The following is an 18,962-nucleotide window of genomic DNA, read 5'->3' on the forward strand; positions in this document are numbered from 1 at the left end:
CCAGAAGCGGGTACGAAGTTGCCGGATGTGGCAACATTTTTGCAAATCAAAATATATTTCTTTTATAATAATACGAATTATATTACTCACGGACGGTGAAAATTTTTATTGATTATCTCCGATGAATATAATGTGTCAGAAAGAAAATAGGACTAGAGATTTCTATTTTATGTGAAATACTGAAAAACAAAAAATACACATCTTATCGAGACTTATTTTCGGTGCCAAACTATTTATGCCGATAATGATTATTATTCTGTTTCTCTATTTCTGTTCCAAACCCTTTTATGGAACATGTTTGAAACATAAATCTATTTGGTAACGCAATTTCATTTTTGTTTGGAATAGAAACGAGAAGTGCTCTAATTACGTCTCGAATTTGAGCCTGAAACAAAAATCTGAATTGAGGAAATAAAAGACGTATTTATTGGCGTTCTCCATAGAAATCCTATTTCTTGTTCATACAATCCAAGATTGAGGTTTTTGCATGTGAGAATCTGGTTGGAAATTTGTGATATAGTCGGATGTGGCATATATTTGCAAAGTGTATATTGGCCTTGAAGATTGACTTTGGGTCAGAAAACGAGAAAGAATAAGAAATATACGGGTCAGAGAAAGGGTAAGAAATATTCTTTCCTAGTTTGTCTGGAAGTCACGTTTTTTATTTTTTATTTTTTGTCTGGTCCCAGGAAGTCACGTTGAAGAATTAGAGTTGTCTTTAAGCCCCGGTTTACGTCGAGTGCTTCATGAGGTTTTCTTCGTGGATTTTATTCGTGAAATTGAGATATTATTTCACGAGAAATTATGGAGCTAAACACACGTAAATTATTTGATTATAATTGGAGTTAGAAACATTAAGAGTGTTTGAGTAACTTAAGTCTAATTTGTAATCTCCACGTATCGCTTAATCTATAGTTGAATTCGTTCATGCTTTTCACGTGAATATGAGTCTCTACGATTGAATTATGTAAATCTGGTGTCCCTTTTTGTTTTGTTCTATCTATTTGTTATTTAATTATTTACTTTCGCACAACAAGAAGTTGAAATTTTTAGCTTCTCTGTTTCTAGAACATAAATAAGCAATAAGAATTTTTCTCATTGTTCATCCCTCTCTTTCGCGTCCTCGGTGGCGGGTTCGTTGGCCTACCGTCCGCAAATCGCCAAAAACCTTAAAAATTTTATGCTGTTATGAAATGAATTTATATATTGGATAACAAAAATGTTGTGTTGCAATTATTTACTCACAAACTCGTCCTAAAATTGATCGGAAACTGATTTTAGAAATAAAATAATTATCATTCGCATCTCAGTATTTTAAAATAATTATTTAAATGAAGTATCCGTACATTAGTAATTATATAATTTTTAATTAATTATACTCTTGTCAAGTGCTTCCGAGATATTATTTAATAAAATAATCAACAGATGCAATTATTAAAACAAAATTTTAATGATTTTTTAGAATTTGAGATGATTTTTGGGGTTTCAAATTTACGAGATAGTAACGAGTGAAGAACGGTGTCTCCTTTCCGACATTCTTTATTCTTTTCAACATTATCAATTCTTAAAAAGTCAAAAGGCATTGACTCGTGTCCTGCTAGCGTGAGCTCGACCACATCTGATTTCTCATGCACACGCCCAACTTGCTTACTTAAATGGATGACAGGACAGCCCCAGCACCGAAAACTTGGCTCGGGAGCTGCGTCCATCGCCGTCGCCGCAAGGCCAAATCCACCCACCTGTTTTTCGACCAAAAAAAAAAAAAAAAAAAATCCACCCACCTGTCTCTCGCTCTCCGACCTCCGTCAAAATCGTGTCTTTTGGCTTAGGGTTTATTGCTCCGGAGGATTTCGTCGCGGTTCGGTTCGGTTCAGTTCAAATGAAGAGCAAGGGCGAATTGGTGGCTAATGCAATGGCCGTGAAGTACGTTTTGATCGGAACGATTGCGGTTCTGGGGCTGGTGTGTTTGTACTACGGGTCGTCTGTCGCTCCGGGTCTCTCGAGATCCGACGCAGATGGTCTCGGGTCCGAAGGGGTCGACCCTGTTCTCGGCGGGTTCGTGCCCCATCACGACTTGGATGATCTGTTCGCCAACCGTGAGCGCCAGCCTGATGTTCCCGGGAGCATTCCCGTAAGCTGTGCTCGAAGTTTAATTGTTTTCAGTTATGAAAGTCGGTTTATTGCGACTTCTGGAGTTCGATTCCGTTTAACTTGGCATTTTCGTAATTTTTGGCCGGTTTTATTGGCATTGTCCTTAGGAGCATTCGCGAAAGTTGTACTTGAAGTTTAGTTGTTTGCTGTGGTGAAAAGCTGTTTATTGCGACTTCTGGAGTTCGATTCCGTTTAACTTCTCATTTTCCTATTTTTTGGCCGGTTTTATTGCATTGTCCTGTGCCACGAGTGTACAAGTCTCACCGATCAGAGTGTGGAGATTTCAAAATCACTAAAATGATAAATGACTGGCTTGCTGCTTCGAGTTTGGAAATGCAATTGCTGCATCAAAAAGGACAACCCTTTTTTCAATATTCTTTTCCTGCTAATATCGGATTTTGATACTTTTAGTGTCTGCGAACAAACAATGGTCTTGTCATTTGCAAGTCTGCCAGGATGTGGGTTATGTTTAGATCATTGCTTGCATTCTCGAGCGCATCTTTTCCAACCTCTTTCGATCATTTCGTGAATGTGGTTGTATCGACAGATGATAGAATTTGCCTATTTATTGCTTTGAATTCCCTGCAGTTTGATGGTCGGCTTTGTCGATTGTGCTTTTGATTGATCTTTATGATCTCCTTATGTAGCTCTTCTCACCTGGATCATTCCTTCTTTTGGTCCATTTAGGTATGTGATGTGAAATTCTCGGAATTAATACCTTGTTTGGATAGAAACCTTATATACCAAATGAAATTGAAGCCCAACTTGACTTTGATGGAGCACTACGAACGGCATTGTCCACCACCTGAGCGCCGTTACAACTGCTTGATTCCTCCACCAGTTGGCTATAAGGTTCGTTTCTTTTGCCGCCTTTTGTACAGCAGTCAAATTTAGGTTGGCGTCAGTTGGATCTGATGTTAATACTTATTTCTAGAATATCAGATACCTATCAGGTGGCCAGCAAGCAGGGATGAAGTGTGGAGAGCAAACATACCACACACACATCTTGCACAGGAGAAATCCGATCAGCATTGGATGGTTGTGAATGGCAACAAGATAAATTTCCCTGGTGGTGGAACCCATTTTCATGATGGGGCCGACAAGTACATCATGGCAGTGGCTAAGGTACGATCTAGTTGCTTTATCATCTGTTGACCCTTGGCGGGAAAAAGACAGAAGCTTTTCTTTCCTATGTACAAATTATTCCTTTGGAGGGGGTGGGGGCATCGTTTGATTTACTGTGCATTTTTTATTTAGCTGCAATCATTAAAGCCATAACTCATTATGTGCTTTTTGTGGGCTTTACTTATGAAACTTCAGATGCTAAAGTTTCCTGGGGATAAGCTCCACAATGGGGGAAGTATCAGGAACGTCCTTGATGTTGGGTGTGGTGTCGCAAGTTTTGGTGCTTACCTTCTTCCTCTTGATATTATAGCCATGTCCCTTGCACCTAATGATGTGCATGAGAACCAAATACAATTCGCATTGGAGAGGGGGATTCCTTCTACTCTAGGTGTATTGGGGACCAAAAGACTTCCTTATCCGAGTAGGTCTTTTGAACTGGCTCATTGTTCAAGATGTAGGATAGATTGGCTCCAAAGAGATGGCATTCTATTATTAGAACTTGACAGACTACTAAGACCAGGAGGATATTTTGTGTACTCCTCTCCTGAAGCCTATGCACACGATCCGGAGAACCGAAAGATTTGGAACTCCATGCATGATCTTCTTAGAAGAATGTGTTGGAGAGTTGTAGCTAAGAAAGACCAAACTGTTATATGGGCAAAACCAATGAGTAATAGTTGCTACTTGAAGAGAGATCAAGGAACAAAACCCCCTTTGTGCAGCTCTGATGATGATCCAGATGCAAGTTGGAATGTGCTCATGAAGGCATGCATCTCCCCTTACTCGGCAAGTGAGTGCTTTGACAATATATTTAGTGCTGAAAACGTATGTACTTGTTACTGATGTATGATTTGTTTATTCGTTTACCGCTAATTTAATTACCTGCCCTTATTCCCAAATCACTCTGGGACTTGACAACTCTGTCATTGCAGATTATCACAGTAGGCATTAATTGTCTTTCTAAAATAGTAATTGCATTTAGACCAAATGAAAAAGAAGTAGGAATAATAATAGTTACTGCATCTGTCTGGTAAACATAAGTGATTGAATGGTGAGGACAGATTATAGAGTCCCCTTAGTCTGCCCTCACCTTGATTGCTTATGGTGATGATAATCACAATTTTTTGGTTGGGTGGCAAAAAGACTTCATCGAAGGGACATAATTCGAGATCCATGCTGATAAATTTACTTCTGTCAATTGCTTTTCGGGGAACACGTGTTTCTCCCTCGATATTGAGTAAAATTTTGGCGGTGTGAGTAAAATTAATTTTCATTATCCTACTTATACTTTTGAGAAGGGATGCACCGGGAAAGATGGAGTGGATTGGTTCCTTGGCCTCGGAGGCTTACTGCACCACCTCCTCGCCTGGAAGAAATTGGTGTCATTCCTGCAGAGTTTCAAGAGGATACTGTAAGTGCACGCATGCTGTGATGATCAATGTGTCACTACATTCAGGATTTAGCTCGTATCATTGCGATAAAAAATTTCATAATCTTTTATGCAGAATGTATGGCGTTCTAGAGTTGATGAGTACTGGAAGCAGATGAGAGCTATCTTACATAAGAACTCAATCAGAAATGTTATGGACATGAACTCTAACCTTGGGGGGTTTGCAGCTGCGCTAAACGACAAAGATGTTTGGGTTATGAATGTAGCTTCTGTTCATGCCTCTGCCAAATTGAAGATTATCTATGACCGAGGCTTAATTGGAACTGTTCATGATTGGTATTGATCCTGCCTATTATCATTTTAGGTTATTGATTCTTTTTCATACATGATCCGTGCAAAGTATTTCCTGTTACCAATCAACATATACTGTTGTTGATCTTATTGATGACGTAGATATTTGACAGCCGCTGAGTATGATGCGGATATGGCAGGGATAACAAAGAATTTGACATTCTCTGTTCTGTTTCTCATTCTCAGCTCTTAGTATGAATATCATTCACGTATAATTTTTTTGTCCTTTGTCAGGTGTGAAGCATTTTCAACGTATCCCCGTACATATGATCTTCTTCATGCCTGGGAAGTTTTTTCGGAGATTGACGAGCGTAATTGTGGGATAGAGGATCTATTGATTGAAATGGACCGGATTTTAAGGCCGGAGGGCTATGTAATCATAAGAGATAAGTCTTCTGTAATAAATTACATCAGGAGATATCTTCTTGCCTTTAGGTGGGATGGCTGGTCATCGGAAGTTGAACCTAGGGTGGATTCTCTCTCCTCTTCCGAAGAAAGAGTTCTTATCGTGAGAAAGAAGTTGTGGACTGAAGGGGTCAACACATTGTGATGATGCATTATCAGGTACTTGTTAGTTTTGTTTTTTGTTAATCACATATCATCATGGTGGATTACAAGGTCATCCTTTGATCCTCTCTATAGCTTCCTGGCCCAGTTGTCTCTGTTTTCTGAACCAGTTAAGTCAGATTTTATGAGCAACTCAAATAACCATGGCCTTTTTCAGCCAAAAAAGGCTTGAATGGATCTGCTAGGAGAAACTGGCATTCAGTTGCGCCACTTGGTACCGAGACTTGCCTGTTCTTTCGAGATGGGGACTCACTTTCTACATGAGACTACTGCGTAAAGCATTGTGGAGATACGGGTGCAGCGACGGCTACATGTGACTGTTTGAGAGAAGCTAGGCTTACATGATCATTTTAGGTTGGTTTGATCGGATGTAATTCTTCGTCAATATACTTTTTAATTTTCACTTTTACATGGACTTTTCGATCGTGAAGGCTTTATGGGTGATTCCGTCGGTCAGAGCTGATTCTGTCGCAGTGATCCGACCAAACAAAAGTAAAGCAACGGCCTGGTCTAAGTTGCGGCTGTATTTAAAAGTTGGTCAGTAGCTGAGTGCATGTACATGTCAAATCGGTCATTGACATCAAAATGGACTGTGTCTCATATTCAGGATGTCTTCGGGAGACGATGAGTTGATTAATTCTTTCTCGGCGCTTTGAATTTTTTGGTTCTTAACTAATGGCTTCTTGTTTTTTTGTTGTTGGTTTCTTCAGTCCTTGGATGCATTCAATTTCGCATTAGAAATGTAATGTTTTATGTAATGTTCTCGTGTTCAATACTCGAGTCTCTGTTCTGTCAGGCTGCGTTTGGTGGTTCGGACATGGATTGGAATAGGATAGCATAAGGTGGGATTAAAAATCTTTCGGATTGTCCATTGAATTATGAAAAATCCTATCATATGTTTCGTAAATATCCGGATATAACCTGGATATCAGGCTGCATCATCAGTAGAGTATAAGGTGCCGAGCTAGATTCGAGCCTTCTTCCATGGGTCTTGGATATGCGAACCTACCCTAGGGCCGCCTCCAGACGCCGTGAAACTGGTGCGCCCAGGCGGATTCTGGAAGGATCTGTGACCGTCGCAGCGGTTCCGATCTCGGGTATGGATGGGAGAGAGAGAACGACCAAGAAGCAAAACAGCGCAACGGTTCCGATCTCGGGCATGGATGGAAGAGAGAGAATGACCAAGAAGCAAACTTTTTTTTCTCTTTTTTGTCTTATTTCACTTAAGAACGATTTGGAGTAGAAGGCAGAGGAGGAAGACATGGGAGGCCCTGAAAAAAGAAAAAGAAAAGAAAGGTCCCGCTGGCAAAATCTCGACCACCATCTCCTTCAATGGAGGTTTTGTGGGTCTCTCCGTTTCTGCGTCCATGGAGATTTTCTTCTTTCTCTTCTTCTTAGACTCTATTTTGATCGTCGATCATCGCTTGCTTTACTATGCCACCTCCTTCAATGCAGGGTTTGTTAAGTTTTTTGTTAAAAAAATATTATCCAATCCGGATCTATTCCACCTCTTTCCCCGGATTTCTTATCGGGTATTTTATCCATGTATATCCTGTTGAGATGATGTTGCCAAATACTGGATATGATAATTTCTTATTCTATCCGGACTCTAATCCGAACCACCAAACGCAGCCCTATTGTATGAAAAATTCCAATCCCGACCACAATCCGAATTCAATGCTACACTTGAAAAGTTCAGAATTGAATTACTTTATCGTAGCTACTATTGGCATTTCACTTTTACGTTTTCATAGCCTCAAAATCATCAAAAAAATCAACCTCTACCGTAGATGGCCATTGCGGTTGATTGCCACCTCCGCTACCTTCGTCATTGATCACGGTTGCGGTCGCCAGTAGATCGTCATCGGTTTCCATTGTCAATGAGAAGTGTCCATGAAGAGGAGGATGTCTGGTCATCCAAACAACGGAAATGAAATCTTTTTCCAATAAACGATATTATTTGGAATAGAGAATTCCTTATTCGTAAAACCAAACTAGACCTAAAAGGAATCATGATTTCAAGGAGAAATATGATCCTTTCTCATTCCATTAGTACATATAATGTATTAAGATTCAATCGAAAGGAATAGTTTAGGTAGTTTTAAGATACAATCGGTACATCCTAAATTAATTTTATTAGAGAATTCTCATTCGATAATATTTCCACGACTTTATTTTTTCTCAAAATCAAATATAATAATTTTCATCGTGCTCCATTCCCACGGCCAGAATTCACCGTATAAAAATCATCGTTTTGCTGGGTTAATCTCAATCGTCCGATAGCCTATGTCGGGTAGGTGTGACTAATCCCTAAAATTAAGCCACGGTTCTTCGATAGAAGGTCACGTAAAGCGAAACGGTGCTTTTGCCGACTTAGAGTACATTTAAAACAACATCGGATATACATAAATTTATATTTGAAAAAGTTTAATAAATACAGGATCTCGTGAATTAGAAATCATTTTTTTTTCCATTTCCTAATCGGAGAAAAGGCAAAAGAAGGAAGAAAATATCACTCGCATTTTCTGTAGTTTAATGTCGAAACGACCGTGAAGGATAAGAAACGGTAGCGAGCGTACCGAAATCGACCACGAGGATACGAAAGCTGGGCACGTGTCGGTCCCACATTGTTCGTCTCTTCCCGCTCTTTTCGTTCCTTTCCTCCTCCATCGTCTTCGATCTCATCTCTCTCTGTCTCTGTAACTCCTCCTTATAAAGGGAGCTAAACTCGCAAAAGCATGGAAATCCTCACGCCCTGCCATTTCCTATGCTATCTTTCGAGATCCTCACCGCCCAGCGACGACGGACGAGAGCCCGAACGCTCCTCCAACCGCGACGCTTCCGTACGCACTCCCCTTCAGTACCATCGCGAACCGCCGCGTGAAAGTTGAGGCCCGATCGAGACGGAGCGCTTCGTCGTTTTTGTGTGGATCGCCGAGGTCGATCTTGAGGCTTCCCGCGGCTTTCTTCGCGCGGATTTCGGCTCTCGCCCATGGAACCGGAGCCGGTGGCTGCGTTGGCCAATGGCGTCAAGGATCAGTACTTCTCCCTTAAATCCCAGGGCCAGCGCGCCCGCGCGCCGCCGTTCAAGCAGCCGTTCGTGATAGGTGACCGGGTCGTGCCCGTGCTTGATTCTAGTTTTCGGATAATATTGGTCTTAGTCTGTGACGGAACGAATCGTGATTCGTGGTTTCTTGTGTTGTTTGTTCGGCCTTCGGTCAGGGGTTGCTGGTGGGACTGCGTCCGGCAAGACGACCGTTTGCAACATGATCATCTCGCAGATGCATCATGAGAGTGTTGTTCTCGTGAATCAGGTGAGTGCCTCTAGTCCTTATGGATTGACCTTGTAAGAAATCGGAACAGCTAAAAGAAACTTACAGTGAAAACATTCCCTTTTTTGCACTGCAAATGATGTTACACGAGAAACACCGAGAAGAGTGGCGTTAGGCTGTCCAACGTCAAAGCTGGGCCAACAGTAACTTACAAGGCCGCTACACTAGCCAAACGCATAATTAGGAGTAGCCTTGTGGACTTATGTGAATTCTACCTTGTGATAGACTCTTTCTGCCAAGCTTACTATAAAGACAATAACATTTAGCGTATCGTTTACAATTTGAAAGAGTTCCTGAGCGTTCGTCTCTCTTAACAGGGGCGGCTCATTGATTTATCGAAGCATGAAGTTCCTTTTGTTCGGAAAGGTTGAAATGGTCATGTTTCATGGTTAGATGTCTCCTGAACTAAACTGACCTTCGTTGTCAAACGAATGCAGTTTGCTCTGCTCTAGCGATAGATTTGTTGGAGACACTCATAAAGCTTAACGTAGAAAGTGGAATATAAGGATGTGATTGCGACTCTTATATAAGGCATGTAGAGCAGGAAATAGCCCTTTCTTTTGGGACTTAATTTTTGGAGTTCAAAAAATAGAGAGATCAATTTTCTCATGCTCTCTTTTTATGTAAGCAATACATAAAAGTAGACTGTTCCATATGGGAAAGAGGATATCATTTATTCGTTCCAGCGAATTCTGTTATCCTGGAATGAATATGGAGGGTAATTGCTTCGCTCTGCATCTTGCAGGATTCTTTCTACCACGCACTGAGTGATGAGAAACTGCAGAACGTTCACGAGTACAATTTTGACCATCCGGGTGAGTTTACTGGTCAGATTGCTTGGTCAAAGCTTCAAGCTTGAAGAGTCCGCAACAATGTACTTGACATCTTCAATCATTGCTCAGATGCATTCAATACAGAGCTACTCCTTTCATGCATGGAACAGCTAAAACTTGGACAGGAAGTCAGCATACCTGACTATGATTTCAAGAGCCATAGAAGCACTGAAGCAGCATGCAAGGTACTAACGTATATGCAAGCTGCAGACCATCTTTCGAGCTGCCAAGTCAATCACCAGAAGCACTTCCAAGACTCCTGATTATAGCAAACTTTCAATCATCTTGGGTCCCTGGTTGTGTCGAGAACAGTACCATTGCCATCAGAAACTTATGGTGGAGCAATGTGCAGCATTAGAATGGCACATACATTTTTATAGCATCTGTGAAGATCCTTTTTTCTTTTCTTTAGGTTTACTACTTTCTTGTAGATCCTCCCAATTAGATACACACTAACTTTATAATGCTGTTTCTTTAATTCATGTAGGTCAACCCGTCTGACGTTATAATTTTAGAAGGAATTCTCGTCCTTCATGATCCTCGAGTTCGCGATCTCATGAACATGAAGATCTTCGTTGACACAGGTCTCTTATGGTCCCTGTCTCTGTATCATTCGTACAGTAGAGTAAGTTGTTCTGCCTTTGTTTTGAGAGGATCTGACCTGTCTTTGAGCTTTCCAACTTGGGTTTCTGCTTTCCTGAAACCAAATAGCTTGGGACTGGAGGAACCTACATGAAATGTAATAGTGCCTTAGACCCCTTCGGACTTTGTTCACTAAAGCATATGTTTGCCAGAAAAGTACATTATTTTGACGTGTCCAGCAGTCATAGTTCATCTATAGAAACTTTATCTGCAGTTAATAAAAGCATAACAAGATTAGGAGTTCCTACACGAGTATCCTCAATTTTAATTCTCGTATGATTCTTAGTTCAGCTAGAAAGTTTGTTTGTATTTACACACGTGGAGTCCTGCTGAACTCCTCCTCTCAACATAAAGTCCCTGCATTCATTATGTGGCACAAGCTTTGCTTTCTGCACAGGATTCAGGGTTACAATCTAATTACCATCCTAACACTTCTTCAGTGCAGATTCTGATATACGACTAGCCCGAAGGATTCAACGGGATACCATTGAAAGAGGCAGAGACATTCAAGGCGTGCTTGACCAAGTTAGTAATCTGAATCCCTTCGTCATATAGATGCCATCTCAATCCATGGTAAGGATGCACGTCATTCCTTCAAAAGAAATCATCACATTCCCAATTAAACCAAGAAGTAATACACTGCAACGAAACTTTAAAAAAGATTCTTGCAGGGACTATGTTTATTCTTATCTAAGCATTTGAAACTCTCTCTCTGTCTCTCTGTCTCTCTGTCTCTCTCTGTATGCATTGCAGCCCCATCACACGTCCAACGGCAACCTATCAGCAAGTTGTCTTACTGGGCAATTTTCTCTAATTTTCAGTATGACAGGTTTGTGAAGCCTAGTTTTGATGAATTCATATTGCCTTCAAAAAAGTTTGCTGATGTCATCATCCCTAGAGGAGGAGATAATGATGTTGCAATCGACTTGATAGTTCAACATATTCATACGAAGCTTGGCCAGCACAATCTATGCAAAATATATGCCAACTTATTTGTGATTACTTCTACATTTCAGGTATCAGTCATATATCCTCGCCAAGTTCTTTATTTCTCTGTACATGTTCCAGTAGAGTTCCTCTTATGCAACATAGGAAACCACTTGTGTGTTGAACTCCTCATCTAAACTTCTAGAGGCTAATGCCAAAAACAACTTCATGATTATGTTTATTTCCAGATACGGGGTATGCACACGCTTGTACGTGATGTCAGGACAAGAAAACATGACTTTGTCTTCTATGCTGATCGTCTTATTCGCTTGGTAATGAATTTGGCTTTTACTGCAGTCTATAGAACAGGAGACGTAATCTGTTCGTTTTAGTTCTTGATTTGTTAGATGCCGTCTTTCAGGTGGTGGAGCACGGACTTGGCCATCTTCCCTTTTCTGAAAAACAGATAACTACTCCAACAGGTTGTTACAAAATGCTTTCTACGTTCCTTGTCTAAAAGGAAGACAATAGATGCACTGATTCTTTATATCAAGTTTTTTCACTTGTACATATGCGTTGTTTAGTCTCTGTAGTCTGTAGTCATGGTGGGAAAAATTTCTTCCTTGTAATAATGGGCCATCCAGGCTTGAGTGAATGCCCTTTACCCAAATACTCAAACGGAGTAGGCCAAATGTCTGCTTTTAAGTCATAGACACTAGTGAATTTGAATACCTTTCATTCCTCTCAGGATCTGTGTACACTGGAGTTGTTTTCCGCAAAAGGTTGTGCGGAGTCTCAATCATCAGAAGGTATGTTTATCATTCGTTCATTCCATACGACAGAGTCCTAAGAGCTCATAGCATTCAAAATTCGGCTAGTATCAAGCATAGCAGGTTGTTATTGATTATGTAGAAAATATCTTGCGGTGCTATAGCTGCTTCTCCCGAACAGCATCAGTGCCCGTTAGGTTCCAATCTACAGATTAAAGAAAACTGTTTTCTGTCTTGAGGATTTTCTTTGGGCTTCAATAAACGAGTCTTGCTCCTTACTGCTGTTCAGTTGGAATAAATGATACCAAAGGTTTTTCTTTTGGCAACTATTGTTGGCACAATCACCGAGAAGGAAAGTAAGGGTAAGGAGTTGCTGTGTTAACCTGGAAACTTCAAAGGCTTTTGTCTGCTTTTACATGATATGGAGCTCTCCACCCATGCCGCTGCTGAGCCATTTGGTCTCCTTGGACATACTAAGGAGAATTATGCTTTCTGCTAATGTTGTGCTTGCTTACACTTGATTCAATGAACTAACAAGAACTCAACTAAGAGCGGCAAAAACTAAGTGGATTACTCACACTTGATTGTGAATACACCAGTGGGGAAAGCATGGAGAATGCACTAAGGGCCTGCTGTAAGGGAATCAAAATTGGCAAAATCCTCATCCATGGAGAGGGAAATAGTGGCAGGCAGGTTTGTAAAGCCAAGCTCCGATGCACGTTCTTATTTCAACAACGTGGTAATTATACTTTGGCTACAACATTGGTGCAGTTGATCTATGAAAAGCTACCTGCAGACATCTCAAGCCGCCACGTGTTCTTACTCGATCCCGTACTTGCTTCAGGTTTGAAAACACAGAATAGTCACTATCCCTCTATAAACCAGCTAAAACAGACATGATATTGTGCGTAAATCCATGTGTTTCAGGAAATTCTGCCGTCAAGGCCATAACTCTACTTCTCAGCAAAGGTGTACCAGAGTATAATATCATCTTCCTTAATCTTATAGCTGTAAGTGATGTTGGTAATTCACATTCTTCAGAAGCCACCATGCGTCGTGCATTTTTAAGTTCTGTTGCAATTTAATGTCACGATGCAGGCACCTCAAGGAATACATGCGGTGTGCAAAAGATTTCCCAAGATGAAGCTTGTGACTTCAGAGATCGATGCATCTCTGGATGAGAATGCGCGTGTGATTCCAGGCATGGGGGAGTTTGGGGATCGCTACTTTGGAACAGATTAAAATTCACAACAAAGAGGCACCGATCCAAGCACTTTCAAAGGCGAACGAGCAGAAACATACTATACTATTTTTCACAGCAATTCTTCAAATATCAACGTCAATATCAAATGATGCTAAAGTACTGCTTGTAGAATTACAAACAACCGAGAGAAACATGGTTTCATATGATCAGATTCACATGATGCATATCAATTATGATATAATGTCTCATATATAAAATATCATACATCAAACCTGTGATCTCTTTCTCTTGATTTAACAGGCGACAACCGGACCTGTGGTTTAAGGAGGATCTGTACTTCTAAACACAGGTAGGAGACTCTAGAAAACAAAAACACACATGGCTATCGATGGCATCTTTATTGAGGGAAAGACGGAAGAAACTTTCAGTATTTGAAGTGGTCAGAGAACGTAGTCTATGATAAGTATAAAATAAAGTTTCGGACATAGAGAAGAAACAGAAAACTGTCCAGCCAAGTCACGTATGATCGATATGGTCACTACTGATTTCTCATAAACAATGCTCAAGCAGCTGCCACGAGGAAAAGCAGTATCCATCATGGGTGTTCTCAACAGCCCTTCCAGCCGACAGCAATGTCCTACAAACTCTTCCTTTTCAACAAAATTTAGAGGTAAAATTAACAATGTCCATTTTCCCAAAGAAACAGGAGTTCACTGGCTTCATAATCAGACTTCTCCGTTAACAGGCCAGGCATACAACCTTGATGGAAGATTTCAGACAATCTAGTACAATGGATCTGCCAAAACATCGAATTACTGCTTACAGCCTCAGCCAGTGGGATTTTTTCTACTTTTCTTCTTCCTTGAAGCAAAGCTACTGGGTCCAATTTCGATCGACATTCTTTTTGTCCTGCACATGAAAGCATCAACCCGGGATTCACTGTCCCTCTCCCCATCCCCCAGAATAATAAATTTACAATACGATGATTGGCATGAAGTTACCTCATAGAAATCTCTTCAGAATCGTTGTCGTCAACTTTATTGATACCATCTAGATCACAAAAATATCGCAACAATTTTGTCAAAAGAAACAGATAAAAAGCACCCACAATCTGACTGAAACATTATCTTGAAGTATAGGAAAAAGAATGATGACAAGCTGGCTTTTGGGCCAACAAAATTCAATGTTCCAGAGAACTGTCACAAAAATTCATTTATGATTAAGAAATTCTTAGCATCCACACTATGGGAAGGCAATCATTGATTGCCATGCCTTTGTCTTACCCTGCCTCATGAAATGAACCTTCTAGTACTTGTAACAGCACATGCAATCCTAAGACAATGTGACTGAAGAATACAAATCTGAAAATACTTTACTCAAACCAAATGATTGGTTTTGCATAGTGATATGAGCTACTCGTCACTCATTATATAGAATATGAAATTAATACTCATTAAAACATACCTGTTCCATCAGCTGCTTCATCACTCTCTTGCCCTGACTCCGCATCAGATCCCCATCTATCTCCACCATCGTCAAAGTCCCAACGATCTCCAATAGGAGGCATCCAGAAGTCAGCATTATCTACATCACTGTCAATCTCAGCAGAGTCTCTCACTTCCGATACCATCTCAATAGCAGATTTCTGCTTCTCCTTCTTCTGCTTCGTATCGAAATTGTCGTTTTTCTGTTTTGATGCTTTTTTTGGCTTTTCATCCACTTCTTCCATCGAATTGTTCTCCATCAGCTTTTCCATTTCCTTCAGCTCTGTTACCAGATATCACCATGATTATCATCACATTAGACTTCAAACATCCCAGTCCTTTCAATGTGTTAAGGTAAAAGTACTTCCCTCAGTTTTTACAGTGTAAGCCTACCACTCGTGCTAACATTAACAAAACCAGAAATAGCGCAACATCCTACATGATCTCATGCACCGATTTCAAAAGCTACTGATTATCAAACTGAGTGTAAAAGTACCAACCTAATTTGTTGAGGAATCGTTTCCCATTGACATGTTTCCATATATGTTCCTCTGATTTGTTTACTGTATCTCCAGTCAATTTGCATACTAACTTCGAACTGAAAAACAGAATAAAGAGAGAGCCCTATCAGCATCGAGACTTTCATTCCCCTCCCTCATTTGCCAAAGAGGGAAGCGCCCGAAAACGGCGAATATAAAGAGCATCTAGAGTAGGATTCAATCCATCCAAAGAGGCGGAACTTCTCACGCTAGTCATAAAATATATTGACAACAAAACCAGTAAAACAAAACAAAATCTCCCCCACCAACGCGAAACCAATAAGTTAATCCATCTGTGGAAACCAAACTAGCTCAGCTAAGCTTTCAATCTTCAACCTCCAAAACACACATTCCATCCTCTTTCTCCAGCTTTATCAGCACAAATTAAAGAAACAAAAGATGGAGAATCAAAACGACGAGAAGACAAAACACGTTAGCTCTGAAAATTTTCGCCACAGGAAGGACGACAATAAAGGAGTCAACTTTTTGACTACCGGCAAAGTGGGTCTTGCTTGAACATGTTGAGGGGAGCCTTATTGCGGGCCAAGGCGAAGTCGATGAGGCCCAGACGACACCGTTTGCTGCGAGAGTAGGGTTCCATGTCCTTGGCGAGCATCTCGTGGCCAGTCTCGACGCACTTGAATCGGCCGTTTTGGAGCTCGGTGAACGTCGGCGAGCCCAGCAGCTGGGTCCCTTCTTTCTCCTCTTTATTATCCTCCGCCGCCGCCGGCGTCGACATTGTCGCTGTTCACAGAGAGAGAGAGAGAGAGAGAGGGGTTCGTTGGTTGCACGATCAGGGAAGAGGACGATGACGTGGCTTGCCGCTTCAAACGATCTGCCGTTTGATATTGTGAACAATGAGGGGAAAACACTGTGGTTTGATGTGGAGGTGGAGGAGGTCCACTCGACGGTATTGGGACTTGGGAGAGAGAATCGTTCTTGCCAAGATATCAAACGGGCCGGAACATCCCTAGCACGGCGGCCCTTTGGATTTTTCGGGACTATGGGCTTTCCAGGCCCATTTATTCTTGAGACATTTTTGGGCCTAAATGGACTTTTTGCTACTTTTTAGCAATTTTGTGAGCCTGGCCCCTGGGACCATGATCAATAGCCGTTGACCATGAGAAATAAAAGAAAAAATTGGACGGGCTTGGGCACGGCATGACCTGTCACATGTGGCCCGAGGAACGAAGCGGGCCGTGTCCAAGCAGGGCCTGCTCCATAAATGGTCTGTTCCGGCACGGCGAGCGGTAGGCCAAGCCGGCCCATTTGCCACCCCTAACTCTTGTTTAGAAGCTCCATCGACAAGAGATCATTATTGGAGCATTTTCCACACATTGATGGGTTACAACTACTGGCGTGGCTAAACAAAATTAGAAATCTATGGGTCAATTTTAAGGTAAGGATATTTGATTGAGATCCAAACTATGGCATTTTGGTCAAAAGAAAATATATCCCAAGAACAACTCAACTGTGAAAACATGAAGAGTGTCATTGGCTCATGGGCAAGGTCAAAACAAAAATTGCTGCAAATACAGAAACAGAGGCGGACCAGCATATGAAATCCAATCACTGTTCACGTCCAACTTTGCCATTTTGTTCATACGTGCGAAGGATTTGTCTCCAACCCGGACACTCCCGACCGGTTTATGGCAATTGGAGGAGTTCTCTCGCTTTCAGTGTCATGCGCTGCTGCTCCTAGTGGCTTGGAATGTTGTCAGCCTTGCAATCGCAGAAGCCTTGCCACCGTGTGAGTCCCCGGCGATCAACAACTTCAGGGACTCGAACTCCGACACTGGGGGATATCAGCTGCACTTTACCCGATGGCGTTGCCGACCGGGGAGACTCTTCCACAGGCTGGTGGGGCGGGCCTCAGACGGCCATCTAGGGATGGGTTTCGAAGAGTAGCAGCAGCAGTTTTTTATTGTGACGAATCAATTCGGCGCGGCTTGAGGCCAGTGTATTGTCAATCATGTACCTGAGCACCTCGGACTGCATTACTTGAGCGCGTATTTGGACTTGCTTGGTCGGAGCTTTCGGCACTAGGCGAACTTCGCCATGAGAAGATCGACCATCCGGAGGCAGAACGAAAGCTTCTTTGAGAATGGGGTGAGCCCCTTCTCGCTGGACATCAGGACGGCGAATTACGACCAGTTTGTGGCGCGCACGAGCTATCTCTACAACCACAATAAGCTAGCTTTATAAGAAGATAGTGTCGGATCTATGCGTTTGTTAAAATCAATGTCACTCCTCCTAGACCTTTTGGCATACCTAGTACTAAATTTGCTGTTTGTTGAAAATAAATTTGCAGCTGGAGCCAAGAAGTTTCGCAGAAGCCGGCTTCCGAGGCCCAAGGACTTCTCAAAGGCGCTCTACGTGTTCGACATTGGACAAAATGATTTGGCTGCCGGGTTCCGAAAGAGAACTAACAAGAAACTCAACACTTTTGTCAATCAGTTGGCTACTGCAGTCCAAGTAAGAAGCCAAGAAAGCTAAATAGTCATATGACAACTTCCAACGTTAATTCATGTTCTTACTCTATTCTCATCTGATGTATGCTTTGGCCTTGGACATATAATGACATCATCTGTATCAGCAAGGCGCAAGAACTTTCCGGATACACAACACCGGCCCCATCGGTTGCTTGCCAATAACACTGCACTTCGTCCACAATCCGATGCCAGGGTACCTCGATGAGATCGGGTGCGTGAAGGATCAGAACGAAATGGCCTCGAAGTTCAATCGACAACTAAAAGAATGAGTGAAGCAACTAAGGGATGAACTGCCGGAAGCTGTACTGACTTATGTGGACGTCTACGACGGCAAAATACGGCCTCATTGCCGACTCCTCGAGAGAAGGTAAATCATCTTGGAGAACCTTGAACAGACGGAACGTCGCCGAATTTTGGTTTTTAGAGAAAGAGTGTCCTATGTCCTCGTTAAAAGGTTTCGACCAATCCTTGTGAACCTAATTCGGACATACGAAGTTTGCAAGCCGAATCCTCCGACTTCCTGGTTCAAAGCAGAAATGACCGTTAAAACGCTCTGATGTAGCTTCACTTCCATGAACTTTGATCCAAAATTATTCCGCGTGAACAAGAATCAGGAAAGCTCAAATTCAGTTTTTCTCAACAGGATTTGAGAAAGCAGGGAAGATGTCCTGTGGATACGAACGGGAGGACAAGCATGTCTGGTGTGGGCAAAAGGCAAAGCATAAACGGGAGCGAGGTGCTCGCAGACTCCGGCGAGGACCCTTCCATTTTTCGTCGGTTGGCACGGCATACATTAAATTGCACCGATGCGGCAGCAAATAACTGGATATCCGAGCACATCCTCGGCGACTCGCCATCCGACCGGGGCCGAAAGTCCCGATCACGCACCGGCCTGTTATAGACTTTTGGCTTTGTCATCACATTATTTTGCTTCAATTTAATCCGTGACAGTGTGACGCAGAATAAGAAAGGATCAGTAACACAAACATCGTACATGTGATCTTCCTCTCCATGATGTCAACATTACACAGAAAGAAACAAGTCCCGGGTCCAAGGGACACTGTGGACATTCTCGGGTGCACGTGAGTCCGGTGCATCTCAATTGAATTCTCGCGCGTGAACCCATTAAATTCCTCGATTCGGATACTCGACAAC

The 18,962-nt window shown here is 41.9% G+C and overlaps 3 protein-coding genes and 1 pseudogene across 6 annotated transcripts; 3 read left to right on the forward strand and 1 right to left on the reverse strand.

The window, feature by feature from the left end:
- The first annotated feature begins 1,688 nt into the window (after nt 1-1,688).
- On the forward strand, nt 1,689-6,282 carry LOC115751053 (probable methyltransferase PMT9). 2 transcript variants are annotated; one of them, XM_048272100.1, is made up of 8 exons: nt 1,689-1,732; nt 1,774-2,131; nt 2,839-3,003; nt 3,094-3,276; nt 3,472-4,066; nt 4,572-4,687; nt 4,782-5,002; nt 5,252-6,282. In XM_048272100.1, exons 2-8 carry the CDS (start codon nt 1,880-1,882, stop codon nt 5,565-5,567), a joined length of 1,848 nt encoding a protein of 615 aa, XP_048128057.1. In that variant the 5' UTR covers nt 1,689-1,732; nt 1,774-1,879; the 3' UTR covers nt 5,568-6,282. The 2 variants fall into 2 exon arrangements, with proteins under 2 accessions (XP_048128057.1, XP_030544603.1); XM_030688743.2 differs by having other exon boundaries at nt 4,575-4,687.
- On the reverse strand, nt 2,452-16,176 carry LOC115751063 (surfeit locus protein 2-like). Of its 2 annotated transcripts, none has more exons than XM_030688765.2 (5): nt 15,810-16,176; nt 15,277-15,374; nt 14,757-15,059; nt 14,269-14,342; nt 2,452-2,463 (listed from the first exon to the last, which is right to left on the reverse strand). In XM_030688765.2, exons 1-4 carry the CDS (start codon nt 16,052-16,054, stop codon nt 14,290-14,292), a joined length of 699 nt encoding a protein of 232 aa, XP_030544625.1. In that variant the 5' UTR covers nt 16,055-16,176; the 3' UTR covers nt 2,452-2,463; nt 14,269-14,289. The 2 variants fall into 2 exon arrangements, with proteins under 2 accessions (XP_030544625.1, XP_030544624.1); XM_030688764.2 differs by lacking the exon at nt 2,452-2,463 and adding an exon at nt 13,966-14,201 and having other exon boundaries at nt 14,294-14,342; nt 15,810-16,175.
- Nucleotides 8,146-13,521, forward strand: LOC115751055 (uridine kinase-like protein 5). Of its 2 annotated transcripts, XM_030688749.2 has the most exons (14): nt 8,148-8,691; nt 8,807-8,898; nt 9,662-9,731; nt 9,819-9,934; nt 10,237-10,333; nt 10,837-10,916; nt 11,213-11,407; nt 11,567-11,650; nt 11,740-11,800; nt 12,067-12,127; nt 12,688-12,781; nt 12,860-12,932; nt 13,016-13,098; nt 13,187-13,521. In XM_030688749.2, exons 1-14 carry the CDS (start codon nt 8,577-8,579, stop codon nt 13,328-13,330), a joined length of 1,365 nt encoding a protein of 454 aa, XP_030544609.1. In that variant the 5' UTR covers nt 8,148-8,576; the 3' UTR covers nt 13,331-13,521. The 2 variants fall into 2 exon arrangements, with proteins under 2 accessions (XP_030544608.1, XP_030544609.1); XM_030688748.2 differs by having other exon boundaries at nt 8,146-8,691; nt 12,688-12,932.
- Nucleotides 16,124-18,281, forward strand: LOC115751067 (annotated as a pseudogene).
- Nucleotides 18,282-18,962: the final 681 nt, after the last annotated feature.

The sequence above is a fragment of the Rhodamnia argentea genome, chromosome 11, assembly GCF_020921035.1.
Source record: "Rhodamnia argentea isolate NSW1041297 chromosome 11, ASM2092103v1, whole genome shotgun sequence".
Taxonomy (NCBI): domain Eukaryota; kingdom Viridiplantae; phylum Streptophyta; class Magnoliopsida; order Myrtales; family Myrtaceae; genus Rhodamnia; species Rhodamnia argentea.